The sequence below is a fragment of the Henckelia pumila genome, chromosome 2, assembly GCF_033568475.1.
Source record: "Henckelia pumila isolate YLH828 chromosome 2, ASM3356847v2, whole genome shotgun sequence".
Taxonomy (NCBI): Eukaryota; Viridiplantae; Streptophyta; class Magnoliopsida; order Lamiales; family Gesneriaceae; genus Henckelia; species Henckelia pumila.
The window spans coordinates 133,853,369-133,868,296 of record NC_133121.1 but is presented as its reverse complement, the minus strand read 5'-3'; the positions used below and the strand labels follow the sequence as shown (position 1 = coordinate 133,868,296).

The 14,928-nt window shown below is 33.6% G+C and overlaps 2 protein-coding genes across 2 annotated transcripts; one reads left to right on the top strand and one right to left on the bottom strand.

Moving 5' to 3' along the window:
• Positions 1-2,481: 2,481 nt before the first annotated feature.
• On the top strand, positions 2,482-4,630 carry LOC140878456 (uncharacterized). The gene is made up of 4 exons (XM_073282057.1): positions 2,482-3,340; positions 3,395-3,492; positions 3,585-4,351; positions 4,546-4,630. The coding sequence occupies exons 1-4, from the start codon at positions 2,482-2,484 to the stop codon at positions 4,628-4,630; spliced, it is 1,809 nt and encodes a 602-aa protein (XP_073138158.1).
• A 6,375-nt stretch (positions 4,631-11,005) lies between these two features.
• Positions 11,006-13,336, bottom strand: LOC140878455 (uncharacterized). Its single transcript, XM_073282056.1, has 6 exons — positions 13,298-13,336; positions 12,461-12,603; positions 12,332-12,373; positions 11,517-12,236; positions 11,259-11,428; positions 11,006-11,174 (listed from the first exon to the last, which is right to left on the bottom strand). The coding sequence occupies exons 4-6, from the start codon at positions 12,153-12,155 to the stop codon at positions 11,006-11,008; spliced, it is 978 nt and encodes a 325-aa protein (XP_073138157.1). The 5' UTR covers positions 12,156-12,236; positions 12,332-12,373; positions 12,461-12,603; positions 13,298-13,336.
• Positions 13,337-14,928: the final 1,592 nt, after the last annotated feature.

Sequence of the window (14,928 nt, the reverse complement as noted above, 5' to 3'; positions counted from 1 at the left end):
TTTAGGCCCGTTAATAATAGGATTGAGAGATGATTTTTAGTCCTAAATTTTTAATGGGATTATAAATATTATGGGGAGACAATGAAAAAAATCAATTATGTTCTTCCTTTTTATCTTCCACTTTCTTTCCTTCTTTACCGAACATATGATTATTATGATAGTTAAAGGGTGAAATCGTAATTTGTTTTTAATTATAATTTCAATCCCAAAATTAATTCATCCAACTAAACATATTATTATTTATCCATAATCACTCCCTATCATATCAAATTATATTAATAATCATACTTTAATCTATCACTGCTAAATCTCATCATTCAAAGTAAACGTAGCCATAAGTTATTATAATCTATTAACATAAATTTATTTCATGATCAATAAGGGGAAAGAAAATACTTCATTATGTTGCATACATAAAAGCTGTTTAAAAGCTGGTTAATAATATTGCACAGATTATTTATAACCACTTTCGGCTTATTTGATTTGCGTTTATATTTTGAAACAACCATATTAATATTATAATATAATCCAATAATAATAAGGTGAATTAGAAAAAAAATCCCTAAACATAAACTAGATTTATCATTCAGTCCCTCCAACAGCCAACTATCATTTGCACTCCCTGACACTCTACTGCATTTGTTTTTCACTCCCTACAAAGTCCAATTTATATATTTACCCTTTATATATATAGATACATATATTATTTTCATCGGCTTTGAATTTTCTTTTTTCTGAACCCCACCTCCAATCTAAAGCCCTCACCACCCATTCAACGGCAGAAAACTCACGGCCTCAACCACCGAAACCCATCAATCGACGAAACTCACCTACAAAGAGACTGAAGCAAGCAACGAGTCACCTTCTCCGTTCTTCGCTCTTGCATATTGACCGAAGTTGTGTGTAAGTGCTCATCTTTTGTATGTGTTTATTGACCATTGATGCCTCTGTGTCGTGTGTTAATGTTGAGATTTTTCAGTCGATTTGATCTTCTTTATATGTTTTTTTTCCAGATTTGTGTAGATTTGATCTATCCAGACTCATTTCACGTAGAATTGAGGTACTTGATATTCATTAGGTTTTAAACCCGAAAACATAATGTCATTAATATAAATTATGAATGAGAAGTCTTCATTTTGTTTATTTATTATTTCCTTTACTTGAAATATATGATTTTTGGTTGATATAAAGAAACGATTAATTACCCTTGTGGTTTGGGGATTTACCAAGACATTATAATTTTGTGATTTAAAGTTTTTCTAATTAGTGTAGCCCGCAAGATTTTGTTATTCAATGATTGTTCAAATTGATCGTATGAGCTACAATCGAAATTCCCAAATTTGATAGATAGATTCATGTTTTTGGTTATATGAAGTTGGGTCTTGTTTTTTTTTTTTTTTTTTAATATAGGTTTTGATACGATATTATGTTATAGCCAATATTGCATTTCTTCTAGTTGAAGTAAGTGAAGATTTTAATTTTTCAATATTGATGATAATAGTGCATGAATATTGAAGTGCAACGCTTCAACATTTTTTTTTGGGATTTAAAAAAATCAATTGTAAACTCAATCATTGTTACGCATCTATCTACCAACGAGTTTTATTTATCCGAAAAAGATGATATTGTTGTGCAATCCACTCACCATTTTTTTGGCTTCTAATATTTTGTAATGTTATCTTCATTTGTTGTATTTTTTAGATGCCCAAATCCATGGTTCTCTTGTATATGATTTTCATAAAACTCTGAATCAAATATTGCACCAAATAATAACATTTGGTTTAGATTGACATTTTTCTAAATAACTCTGAGGTTATATTTATGATTTATTATATAGTTCTTTGTTTGAAATGCTTGTACATTAAATTTTGTTTGATTTGTGCTGTTGAAAGATGAAATCTTACTTATTTCAGCTTTAAATGAATTATAGTTCTTGAAATATCATATGCGAGAACTTTTATTGATTGAAAACTACTTTTATTTTTGTAGAATGGAATCTGGAGTAGGGTCTTCTTCCAACCTTGCTTTTTTGGGTTGCTGCAAATGTAATGAGAAATTATTTGTGATTTCAATTATGAGTGGATCTAGTTTGGATGATTTATTTCAGAGTTTGTCAAGCAAATATGAACAAATTAATCCTCAATCTATGTCACTACAATACATAGCTCCACAGTACAAGATGTACGTTACCTTGAACAACAATGATGATGTCCGTAATATGATACATCTTTACATGTGTATGAGGCTAACTATGATTGAATTGAGGGCCGAGAAAAAAGATCAGACTACAGGAGGTTTAAATAATGAGAGGTATAATTCACTCGTTCCTTTTTTTTTTCAATGTCTATACTGTTTACTTCGATAATTATTTGTTATCTTTATGTATAGATAGAGTTTGAAAGCGTGATTTTGTTGTTGTACTTCGTTATAGTTTTTTGGTGATTTTTAATGTTGATTCATCCTAAAAGTAATTCTAAAGTTATGGTTGTGAAATTCATAAGGGACGACGAAGATGACAGACAATCCAGAAGTGATAATGAGCTTGAAGAGGCTCCCGTACAAAATTCCCTTGATTCTTGGTTTCATTGCATACGTGGGGTAGGCCAAACATTCAAAGATGCTGCAGAATTTAGAATTTATATGAAAAAATATTCTGTTGCTATAAGACGCTCATTTTTGTATGCCAAAAATGATCGAGATAAGATTATTGTTGTTTGTACTGAACATAGTTGCAAGTTGCGAGTTTATGCATCCAGACATAAGGCAGACAATCTATTTGGGATCAGAAAATGCAATTTACAACACACTTGTGGAGAGGACAATTTATCTGGTAGAGGACATCCAAGAGCTGATTCAGCTTGGGTCGCAGATTTGATGAAGAATAAATTGAGGGGAGAGCCATCTTACCGTTCCTGTGCAATGGTGAAAGATGTACACAGAGATTTTGGAGTAGATTTAGAGTATCACAAGGCTTGGAAGGGCAAGGAATTAGCTATGCATGATCTCCATGGCACAAATAAGGGGTGTTATGACAAATTGAGATGGTATTGTCGTGCAGTTAGAGAAACAAATCCTGTTAGTGTGGCAGATTGTGAGATTGATGTAGTAACCAATAAATTCAAACAGTTATTCCTTTGTTTTAATGCATGTGCAGTTGGTTTTGCTACTGGTTGTAGACCAATGATTTTTCTCGATGGAACTCATATTAAGAACAAATATAAAGGTAGTATCCTACTTGCAGTGGCAAAAGATGCCAATGACGATCTTTTTACATTGGCATACGCTGTAGTGGATACTGAGAATGATTCGAATTGGGAATGGTTTTGTTTTCATTTGAGAGGTGTCCTTGTTTTGTAACATATCATGGTGTTTGAAAAGTTCACTTTTTTCTCAGATAGACATCCCGATATTATCAAGGCTGTTAAGCTATTATTTCTGGGAAGTCACCATGCGTATTGTTTGAGGCACTTGGTGGATAATTTTGTGAAGCAGGTTACTAAGTAATTTAACTTTTTGTTTGAAATCTTCAAATAGTATTATTTATTGATGGTCATATAAATGTGTTAACTTTCTTGTCATTGAAGGTCTTGCGAAGTTATCCGCTACACAACAAAAAACATTGGTCATCTGTGTTCAAGAAAGCTGCATATGCCCCTTCACAACAAGAATTTACACGCCACATTAATAATATTTTGGAATCCATGCCTCGTGCTAGTACTTTTATCACAAGTTCTGATCCACAAAGTTGGGCAAATGCTTTGTTTCCTGGTAGGCGATGGGGTGTAATAAATAATAACATTGCCGAATGTTGGAACAACTGGGTTAAACCAGCTCGTCATCTTCCAATTGTTTCTATGGTGGATCATGTACGTGTGAAAATCATGAACATGATGCACAGACGACGGGAAACAACATCAGTCATGGTTCAGGAATTAAGCCCGAAGAAGGAGAAGGCTCTAGCTAGCACATATATTGAATCCAGAAACTTGAGTATTAACAAATCATGTGGTTGGAAATTTGAGGTAGTTGATGGTGATAAATCATTTGCTGTTGATTTGAATGAATGGACTTGTTCATGCAAATCTTGGCAGATTAATATGCTTCCGTGCAAGCATGCTTGTGCAGCTATTAAATCAAAGTCAATGTCGCTATATGCCTTTTGTGATCAGTATTTCCATATTGAAATGTATCGTCAAGCATATAAAGGAATGATCAATCCCATACCGACATTTGACATGTACGAGAACAACAATGATGAAGGATCTATAATCAATGCTCCGGATATACGAAGTCAACCAGGTCGTAGAAAGACTAAGAGGATTCCATCTCAAGTTGAAACACGTGTGTCAAAGTGTGGTCGTTGTCATAAGCCAGGGCACAACAGATGTAGTTGCAAAGAAGCTATAGAATAGGTTTATATGGTTAATTGAAACAGTATCTCAATATTGAGTCTACTTATAATGATTTACTTGTCGACATCCTTTCTTATTATATATTATTATTACGAAGTATTGATAACTAATTACTTTTTTTACATTTTTGCAGCAGAAAAAGGAGAGAGGAAGGGAAATTGATCGTGGATTTACCTGCTAGGAAGCATACGCGTTCCAGTGGTGGATTTGTGGTTTAGTTTTAGTTTAATGGTTTCAGTTCTTAGACATTTTAGTCTGAACTTTGTGGAGGTCTAGTTATTTATGGTTTAGCGTTGCCTAGATAGTTCTTGTGTTTGTATTGTGCACAACTTATTGATATGCTTGTTATCGTTGACGTTTAACCTTGATGGTGTTGCTATTTGGTGTTGCTGAAAACATTAACACGGATGATGGTTTTTTTGTGCGCACATGGCTAGTTTGATAAATGACCAACACATGTCGGATTTGTTTACTGAATATTAGTACATATACTAAGAAATCAGGTTCACTCAATCTACACACATGGTACAACATACACTACAGTAAGGTATAATTGTCGAGATTTCATTTATAAATGATTTGATCGATCGATATATGGTACAACATACATGAAATTATACTCTATTGAGTATATACCAAATGGTTTTACTATCTTAGACATGAAATTCAACAAGTCTTGCTTTGTTGCAATGTTCTTGGTTTACCATGATATGTACTTTATTATCGGTCATATGTACTTAAATACTGACTTGGATATACCTTATTTTTTTAAATATGTACTCTAGTTAGGTCTTTCAATATTTATTGTCAACTTATTATTTGCCACTAAATTTTAGTGACTATTACCCAAAATGCACATGCATGTCCTATTTTCACCTCATCAACTTAATGAATAAATCCGAGGAAATGCTTGTGATTATGCGTAAATTATACTATATTGAGTATATACCAAATGGTTTTACTATCTTAGACATGAAATTCAACAAGTCTTGCTTTGTTGCAATGTTCTTGGTTTACCATGATATAAACTTTATTATCGGTCATATGTACTTAAATACTGACTTGGATGTACCTTATTTTCTTAAATATGTACTCTAGTTAGGTCTTTCAATATTTATTGTCAACCTTTTATTTGCCACTAAATTTTAGTAACTATTACCCAATGTGCTTGTTTTACGACGTTATGTACTTTATTATCGGTCATTTGTATTTTATGGTAGGCTTGGCTGTACCTAATTTTTTGAAATATGTACTCTCGTTAGTTCTTTCAATATTTATTAGTTAGTGCATATTTATTTGCCAAGGAATTTTATTCACTAACCAAAGTGCACATGCATCTCCTATATTCACCTCCTCAATGTAGTGAATAAATCGGAGGCTATGCTTGTGATTAAACGTCAATTATACTATATTTAGTAGATACCAAATGCTTTTAATAACTTAGACATGAAATTCCTCAAGTCTCACTTTATTCCAATGTGCTTGTTTTACGATGTTATGTACTTTATTATCGGTCGTTTGTACTTTATGATAGGCTTGGCTGTACCTAATTTTCTGAAATATGTACTCTCGTTAGTTCTTTCAATTTTTATTGGTTAGTCATATTTATTTGCCAAGGAATTTTATTCACTAACCAAAGTGCACATGCATCTCCTATATTCACCTCCTCAACGTAGTGAATAAATCGGAGGCTATGCTTGTGATTAGACGTCAATTATACTATATTTAGTAGATAACAAATGCTTTTAATAACTTAGACATGAAATTCCTCAAGTCTAACTTTATTTCAATGTGCTTGTTTTACGACGTTATGTACTTTATTATCGGTTGTTTGTACTTTATGGTAGGCTTGGCTGTACCTAATTTTCTGAAATACTTACTCTCGTTAGTTCTTTCAATTTTTATTGGTTAGTGCATATTTATTTGCCAAGGAATTTTATTCACTAACCAAAGTGCACATGCATCTCCTATATTCACCTCCTCAACGTAGTGAATAAATCGGAGGCTATGCTTGTGATTAGACGTCAATTATACTATATTTAGTAGATAACAAATGCTTTTAATAACTTAGACATAAAATTCCTCAAGTCTCACTTTATTTCAATGTGCTTGTTTTACGACGTTATGTACTTTATTATCGGTCGTTTGTACTTTATGGTAGGCTTGGTTGTACCTAATTTTCTGAAATATGTACTCTCGTTAGTTCTTTCAATTTTTATTGGTTAGTGCATATTTATTTGCCAAGGAATTTTATTCACTAACCAAAGTGCACATGCATCTCCTATATTCACCTTCTCAACGTAGTGAATAAATCGGAGGCTATGCTTGTGATTAGACGTCAATTATACTATATTTAGTAGATAACAAATGCTTTTAATAACTTAGACATGAAATTCCTCAAGTCTCACTTTATTTCAATGTGCTTGTTTTACGACGTTATGTACTTTATTATCGGTCGTTTGTACTTTATGGTAGGCTTGGCTGTACCTAATTTTCTGAAATATGTACTCTCGTTAGTTCTTTCAATTTTTATTGGTTAGTGCATATTTATTTGCCAAGGAATTTTATTCACTAACCAAAGTGCACATGCATGTCCTATATTTACCTCCTCAACGTAGTGAATAAATCGGAGGCTATGCTTGTGATTAAACGTCAATTATACTATATTTAGTAGATACCAAATGCTTTTAATAATTTAGACATGAAATTCCTCAAGTCTCACTTTATTCCAATGTGCTTGTTTTACGACGTTATGTACTTTATTATCGGTCGTTTGTACTTTATGGTAGGCTTGGCTGTACCTAATTTTCTGAAATATGTACTCTCATTAGTTCTTTCAATTTTTATTGGTTAGTGCATATTTATTTGCCAAGGAATTTTATTCACTAACCAAAGTGCACATGCATCTCCTATATTCACCTCCTCAACGTAGTGAATAAATCGGAGGCTATGCTTGTGATTAAACGTCAATTATACTATATTTAGTAGATACCAAATGCTTTTAATAATTTAGACATGAAATTCCTCAAGTCTCACTTTATTCCAATGTTCTTGTTTTACGACGTTATGTACTTTATTATCGGTCGTTTGTATTTTATGGTAGGCTTGTATGTACCTAATTTTTTGAAATATGTACTCTCGTTAGTTCTTTCAATTTTTATTGGTTAGTGCGTATTTATTTGCCAAGGAATTTTATTCACTAACCAAAATGCACATGCATGTCCTATATTCACCTCCTCAACGTAGTGAATAAATCGGAGGCTATGCTTGTGATTAAACGTCAATTATACTATATTTAGTAGATACCAAATGCTTTTAATAATTTAGACATGAAATTCCTCAAGTCTCACTTTATTCCAATGTGCTTGTTTTACGACGTTATCTAATTTATTATCGGTCGTTTGTACTTTATGGTAGGCTTGGCTGTACCTAATTTTTTGAAATATGTACTCTCGTTAGTTCTTTCAATTTTTATTGGTTAGTGCATATTTATTTGCCAAGGAATTTTATTCACTAACCAAAGTGCACATGCATCTCCTATATTCACCTCCTCAACGTAGTGAATAAATCGGAGGCTATGCTTGTGATTAAACGTCAATTATACTATATTTAGTAGATACCAAATGCTTTTAATAATTTAGACATGAAATTCCTCAAGTCTCACTTTATTCCAATGTGCTTGTTTTACGACGTTATATACTTTATTATCGGTCGTTTATACTTTATGGTAGGCTTGTCTGTACCTAATTTTCTGAAATATGTACTCTCGTTAGTTCTTTCAATTTTTATTGGTTAGTGCATATTTATTTGCCATTAAAATTTTATTCACTAACCAAAGTGCACATGCATGTCCTATATTCACCTCCTCAACGTAGTGAATAAATCGGAGGATATCCTTGTGATTAAACGTTAATTATACTATATTTAGTAGATACCAAATGCTTTTAATAATTTAGACATGAAATTCCTCAAGTCTCACTTTATTACAATGTGCTTGTTTTACGATGTTATGTACTTTATTATCGGTCGTTTGTACTTTATGTTAGGCTTGGCTGTACCTAATTTTCTGAAATATGTACTCTCGTTAGTTCTTTCAATTTTTATTGGTTAGTGCATATTTATTTGCCAAGGAATTTTATTCACTAACCAAAGTGCACATGCATCTCCTATATTCACCTCCTCAACGTAGTGAATAAATCGGAGGCTATGCTTGTGATTAAACGTCAATTATACTATATTTAGTAGATACCAAATGCTTTTAATAATTTAGACATGAAATTCCTCAAGTCTCACTTTATTCCAATGTGCTTGTTTTACGACGTTATGTACTTTATTATCGGTCGTTTGTACTTTATGGTAGACTTGTCTGTACCTAATTTTCTGAAATATGTACTCTCGTTAGTTCTTTCAATTTTTATTGGTTAGTGCATATTTATTTTTCAAGGAATTTTATTCACTAACCAAAGTGCACATGCATGTCCTATATTCACCTCCTCAACGTAGTGAATAGATCGAAGGCTATGCTTATGATTAAACGTCAATTATACTATATTTAGTAGATACCAAATGCTTTTAATAACTTAGACATGAAATTCCTCAAGTCTCACTTTATTCCATTGTGCTTGTGTGTCTTTTGTTTGTTTGTTTGTTTTTTTTTTTTTTTTAATTTTGTCATTTTCGCAGTTTTATTTTTCTCCTTTCCTTTTCATTCTCAGGAACCAATTTCCAGCAAGCTATACGCGCCCGCCCACCATCTGGCGTGCCCGCGCGTCTCAAAAATAAAAACTCAAGATGTGATCTAGCGACCTATGCGCGCCCGCCTCACCTTTGGAGCGCCCGCGCGTGAAAAAATATCATCAACAGAGTCTTTGTACAGAGTGCTATGCGCGCCCGCCTCACCTTCGGCGCGCCCGCGCATGAAAAAATCATAATTGCAAGTCAAGAACCAGAGTCCTATGCGCGGGCGCCTGTCATCTGGAGCGCCCGCGCGTCGCATTCCGCGGAAATTAACACAGACAGATTACTATGCGCGCCCGCCCCGTCTGAATATTTCACCCGATTTCTTTCCTTCTTTCTCTCATTCTCACTTCTAATTTTACCCTCAAATTCCTTTTCCTCCATATTTTTATTTCTCTTCCAACCACCGATTACTCTCCATCTCTTCTTCTATTGTTTTTTCTTTTCCTTTTTCTCTCTATCTTCTTGTTCTCTTCCTTCAATCCTTACATTCTAAATTTTCGTTGTTCTTCACCTTCTCTTCTCGTCTGCGGGTGGGACATTGAGCTTGGTACTCGGCTATATTTTCTGGGTTGTTGCGGAGTTTCATCTTGTTACAGTGGTAAGTGTATCTGTTCACGGGTGGACAACTTTTCTATTTATTGGGTTATTAAGTTAGTGGAGATTGTTGCGTGGATTTGTAGTAGAGTTGGGTGTATCAAGTTGATTGTGGTGTTCGTCACATTGAAGCGACGAAGGTGCTGTGAATTAAATAGATAGTTTGGGGGTGTAACGGGTGTTGATTTGTATTGGTGCATTGCAAGTTAGTACTGTGCACTCTACGTGTTTGAAACATGGCTCCAAAGAAGAAAACCAAGTTGGGCGAATCTTCATCTTCAGCCCCTGAGTTTGATCATCATCGTTTTGGGAATAAACAGGCCGAGGAGAACTATAAGGCGTTGCTATCTAAGAATATTTTGCCTGAAAGAGGATTTGATACTACCATTGGCTTTGAGCCGAATGGGGTGATTAGGTGTAATGTCGGGGATGAAGTGCTCGAGCGACAATGACTTAAATTTGTTAAGCAACCCCAAGAAGCTGTTATTTCATTGGTGAGAGAATTTTATGCCAATCTGAAAGTTAAGCACGATGATTACAAGGTTTTGGTGCGAGGAAAGATGGTGCCGTTTGATTCGGTGGCGATTAACACTCTATTTCATATCCCGCCAATAGACAATGATGAGTATGTTGCATATCGATCTGGGGAGATTGATTATGATGTCATTCTTCAATCTATCTGTGTTCCGGGTGCTGTATGGAGGTTGGGAAGTGATTTCAAACCATCCAAGTTGAGGAAGATTGATTTGAAGAGGGATGCCAAGAGGTGGTATGCTCTGGTTTGCGCTAAACTAAAACCAACTGACCATGATCATGAGGTCACAAGGGAGAGGGAAATTCTAGTATATTGCATTGTAGAGGGCATGTCCATGGATTTAGGCCGAATTTGTCAAGAGACCATTCAGAACATCTTCACTGGTCGTTCGAGGGGGGCCTAGCTTTGCCATCTCTTATTACGAATTTATGCGAAGCAGTGGGTGTAGATTGGAGCCCGACTGAAGAGTTATTGAAGCCCACGGCCCTGATACCCGGTGGGGGTTCTTCCACGTGCCATCCATCAGCTAGCGAACAGAGAGAACGTGCTGCACGACGAGTCGCAGATGTCAAGCTTGAAATAAAATCTCCATAATCACCGCTCCGCAACTTACGTCTACTCCCATATTCTTTCAGTCTATTAAAAATTTCTCTCTGAAATATCATACTTCTTATTTGGTCAAAAAAGACAATAAAACGTACATAATCGGGGTGCAAAGACGAATCTAAACTGTTGTGTCCACACAATATATTTCAGATCCATATTCCTTACTTTTTGCTTGCATAATTCTCATATAAACATTTATGATTTCGAAATCAACGGGTTTGCCAAAGACAAAGTGGCAAAATTTTCGACCATCTAACATCATACTTTCGTCTTCCCAAATTACGACACTACATAAAAAACAAAAAGTTAATGATTTCTGAATCTATAAATTCAACAATAGGTATGAAAAAAATCATTAAATATAAGCGTACTCCAATTCCTCCATCAAAAGATAGTGTGTCAAAATTTGTTTCTCTTCATCACTTGCTTCCTCATGTCCATAGTAATCGGTCCTACCTTTGAATTCATGTAGATCATCTTTCATTGGACTCTTAGCATTCTCATCAACATCTACAATGCACTTTTCCTTCAAACGAATACACTATGAACCACAATAGAAAAGAACAAAAAATTGTCAGTGTGTGGAAATACATAAAACCAAAATAAAAATGATGAAGAGAATTTCAAACCCGTTTTTGACCCTTTCTCTTAGGTCTTGGCGATGAACTGGGCGGCGTCACAAAGATCGAAGCTTTCCTTTTCTTCTTGCGGTCAACCCTTGTTCTTACTGTATCCACGATTGACGATTGAAAGCTGGTCATGATCACTGCTTTACTGGTACCAACACAACTCACACTTTTCCTTTCCTCAACTGTTCCATCATTTTTATCAAATCCCACATCATTCTTAATTTCGTTTATAACATTTTGCACCACCAAATTAAGATCATTGTAATTGTCATGGTCATTAGACGATCCAATCTCAGATGAATTTCCAACAGCTTCAATCATTTCTTTCTCATTTTTTACAATATTCTCTTCATCCTCGTTTCTGAAAATATGCACATTACCTTCACTGTTCTCTATATTATCATCCTCAACATTTCTCTCAAAATTCTCATCTCTCTTCATATTCTCATTCTCCTCATTTGTCTCAGTATTCTCATGCCCATCATTTCTCTCAATAGGATTATCTTCTTTGGTCACAAATCCAACCTCATTTTTGCTCTGCAATTTAAATTCTGCTCCAACATCCATCATTTCTTTTTCAATCACAATCTTTGTCTTCCTACGACGCCTAACACTACCACATCCTAATTCAAAACACATTCGATTATTACTCACAACAACTTTTTTTCTCACAACTTCTGATCTTACTACATCGGTAGTACCGTCAGCCACTTTCAACACCTATGGTTGAGTAAACTATTAATTAATGGTTTGAACTTTTCAGTCAATTATCCATATTCCAAAAAAAGTATTTGGCAAAAGGTCAAACTACTTACGTCCAATTTCTTCTCCTCGGGAAAAGGATATATCGGCAAGACCTGTAAAATTATAAAATCACAAAAAATGTTGTCAGTGAAACCATGAAATTGAAATGAGCAATTCAATTCATTATATCAAACAATTACCTTCGTTGAATCTATGGATTTCAGCAATAATTCATCTTTTCCTCGTTCAATGGGATTTTGCTGTCCATCCACCGAAACAAGCGAGGGAACATTTCTAAACTACGTCGTACACCTAGAGAAGGCATTCTCTCGTACACCCAAGCCTAAACCAAATTAAATAATAGTCAATTAATCGATAAAACAATACAATAATAACTAAAGTAATAAAATACGCACCATTAATCCAACAGTGCATCCCTTGAAATAAGTTTTACTTCCAGTTTTGCGTATTTCTCTCTGAATAAATCGAAACGCGGCATCTCCCCAAGAATATTCAAAGAATGTGGTAAGATTGTCCAGGTAAGGAAATATAAAACTCGGGGTAAAATAATTTCCGATGGAAAATATTATGGAGTTGAAGATGAACAAAATGTAAAGCCGAACAAAATCATCAACTTCTAAGTCATCATCACTGCCTGCAAGAGAAATAAGTTTTTTATATATTGTCGTTCGCTTTGCTTTTCCAACTTGACCTCCAAATTGACGAGCCACAAATATAGAATCCATTCTTAGATCCAAGTCTACAGGCTGGCCAATATGATGCAATCCAAGAATAATAGAAAACTCTTCTGAAGCAAAGAGAATCATAATACCATCACCCACAGTCAAAGAACATGATTCAATCTGAAATCTATTCAATATGAAATCAACTCTACGACTACTAACAGCGAGTTCGGGCATGTCACCCAATTAGCAAAAGGAGTCTCATTTATCCTAATCCATTATTTTTATCCTAGAATTGGTTTTAGTTCTGTCATCGCATCTTTAAATCAAGTGGGTGAGCATCGACTACAGTACAGTTTCGTACTTCTCTTGTTTTGTCCTTCATCAACAACGTTCTCTTCCACTGTCGTTCCTGAACTCATATATATATATATACATAAATATCAATAAACCATAATATGATCAAGAACTGGGATAAAAAAAAAATTTGCCATATAAATCATAAACACACAAAAAATAACAGAAAAATAATTTACATATAAATCACAAACACACAAAATATAGATATGATCATCACATTTTTATTACCAAATGTAATACCAACATGGGAAACCATGCTTTCCTCACTTTGAAGTGCATTTATCAGATTAGTGTAAAAAAAAAACTACTTAAAAAGAATTTTAATTAAGTGATAAAAATCTCTATTTTAAATCATTGTTACATTGATTTTAAAATCCAGCTTATAATTATATAAGCATTTCGAATACTCAATTCAATCTAAATAAATAAATATACAAGTTTCATTTCAATATACCGATGTCGAAAGTTAACATTCAAAATTAGGTAACCGACGTAGAGAATTTAAGAAACTACCCGCCATAGTTCTTCCTAACAGGAAACAGGGGTGTGGTTTTTGCACCACATAAAAATATTTTCTCCACTATAACATAATTTTTATATTTCATCAGGAAGAATAAACACTCAGTTTAATATTAAAACAAATTAACTGTAAGCGGATGAACAAGAAAAAAACCCTACAATTCGAATTATCTGTAAGCGAATGAACAACAAAAAAAGGATTAAGATTTAGCATACGAAACAAAAGTAATATCAACAACAACCAATAATAACGAAATAGAATAGAAAAGAATTTCTGAAATGGATTCCAAAAAACATTACGTTATGAAGCTTTTTTCGATTTCAAATCTTGAGGATCAATGCTCGAATTCTTCTGCTTTGCCCTTTTTATGTTCTTCGACTTCTTGGGTTTAGACGACTTTTTCATCATCTTCCACGCCAAATTTGTTGATTAAATCTCGGATGTGCAGAAGACCATACGCAGATGAGGGCTGGTGAAGAAGAAAGGGAGAAAGGATGGATCGATCAGAATTTGAGAAAGAAGGAAATGAGGAAGGTTTTATCTTTTATTATTATTTAACATATATAAAATATATTTTTTTTAAAAAGGGTATATGGATAATTTTGGGGCAAATGGGGAGCTGAAACAAAAAATGAACATGAGTCAGGTACTGAAAATGTAAAACTACTAGCACGGGGACTGGAAAGCAAAAGACCTTTGTGTTTGGGGATTTATCCCTAATTTACCGATAATATAATATGGATGTATTTTTATTATATAAAACACCGTCATTCTTTTTTAAAATGGTTTTTCAAGTAATATCTTTTGATTAAATTAAGAGGCACTTTAATTAAAAAAAATATTTAAATAAACTCAATTGTTTAAAAATGTTTAATTAAAAACAAATTTTTATGTTTAGATAAATATTGAAAAATATTTTTAGTTTTATTTTTTTAAGTTAGAAACAATAAAAAAACTAGAAATTCAAACTTCTAAAAAGATAAGGGTTTTTTTAAAACGATTTTATAACTAAACACAAATTTTTTTTAAAAAATTATTCTTTTGAATTCTCCTCAACCAAACGAGCTCTAGATTTCAACAAATCTGGTGAAATATTTTAGATAGA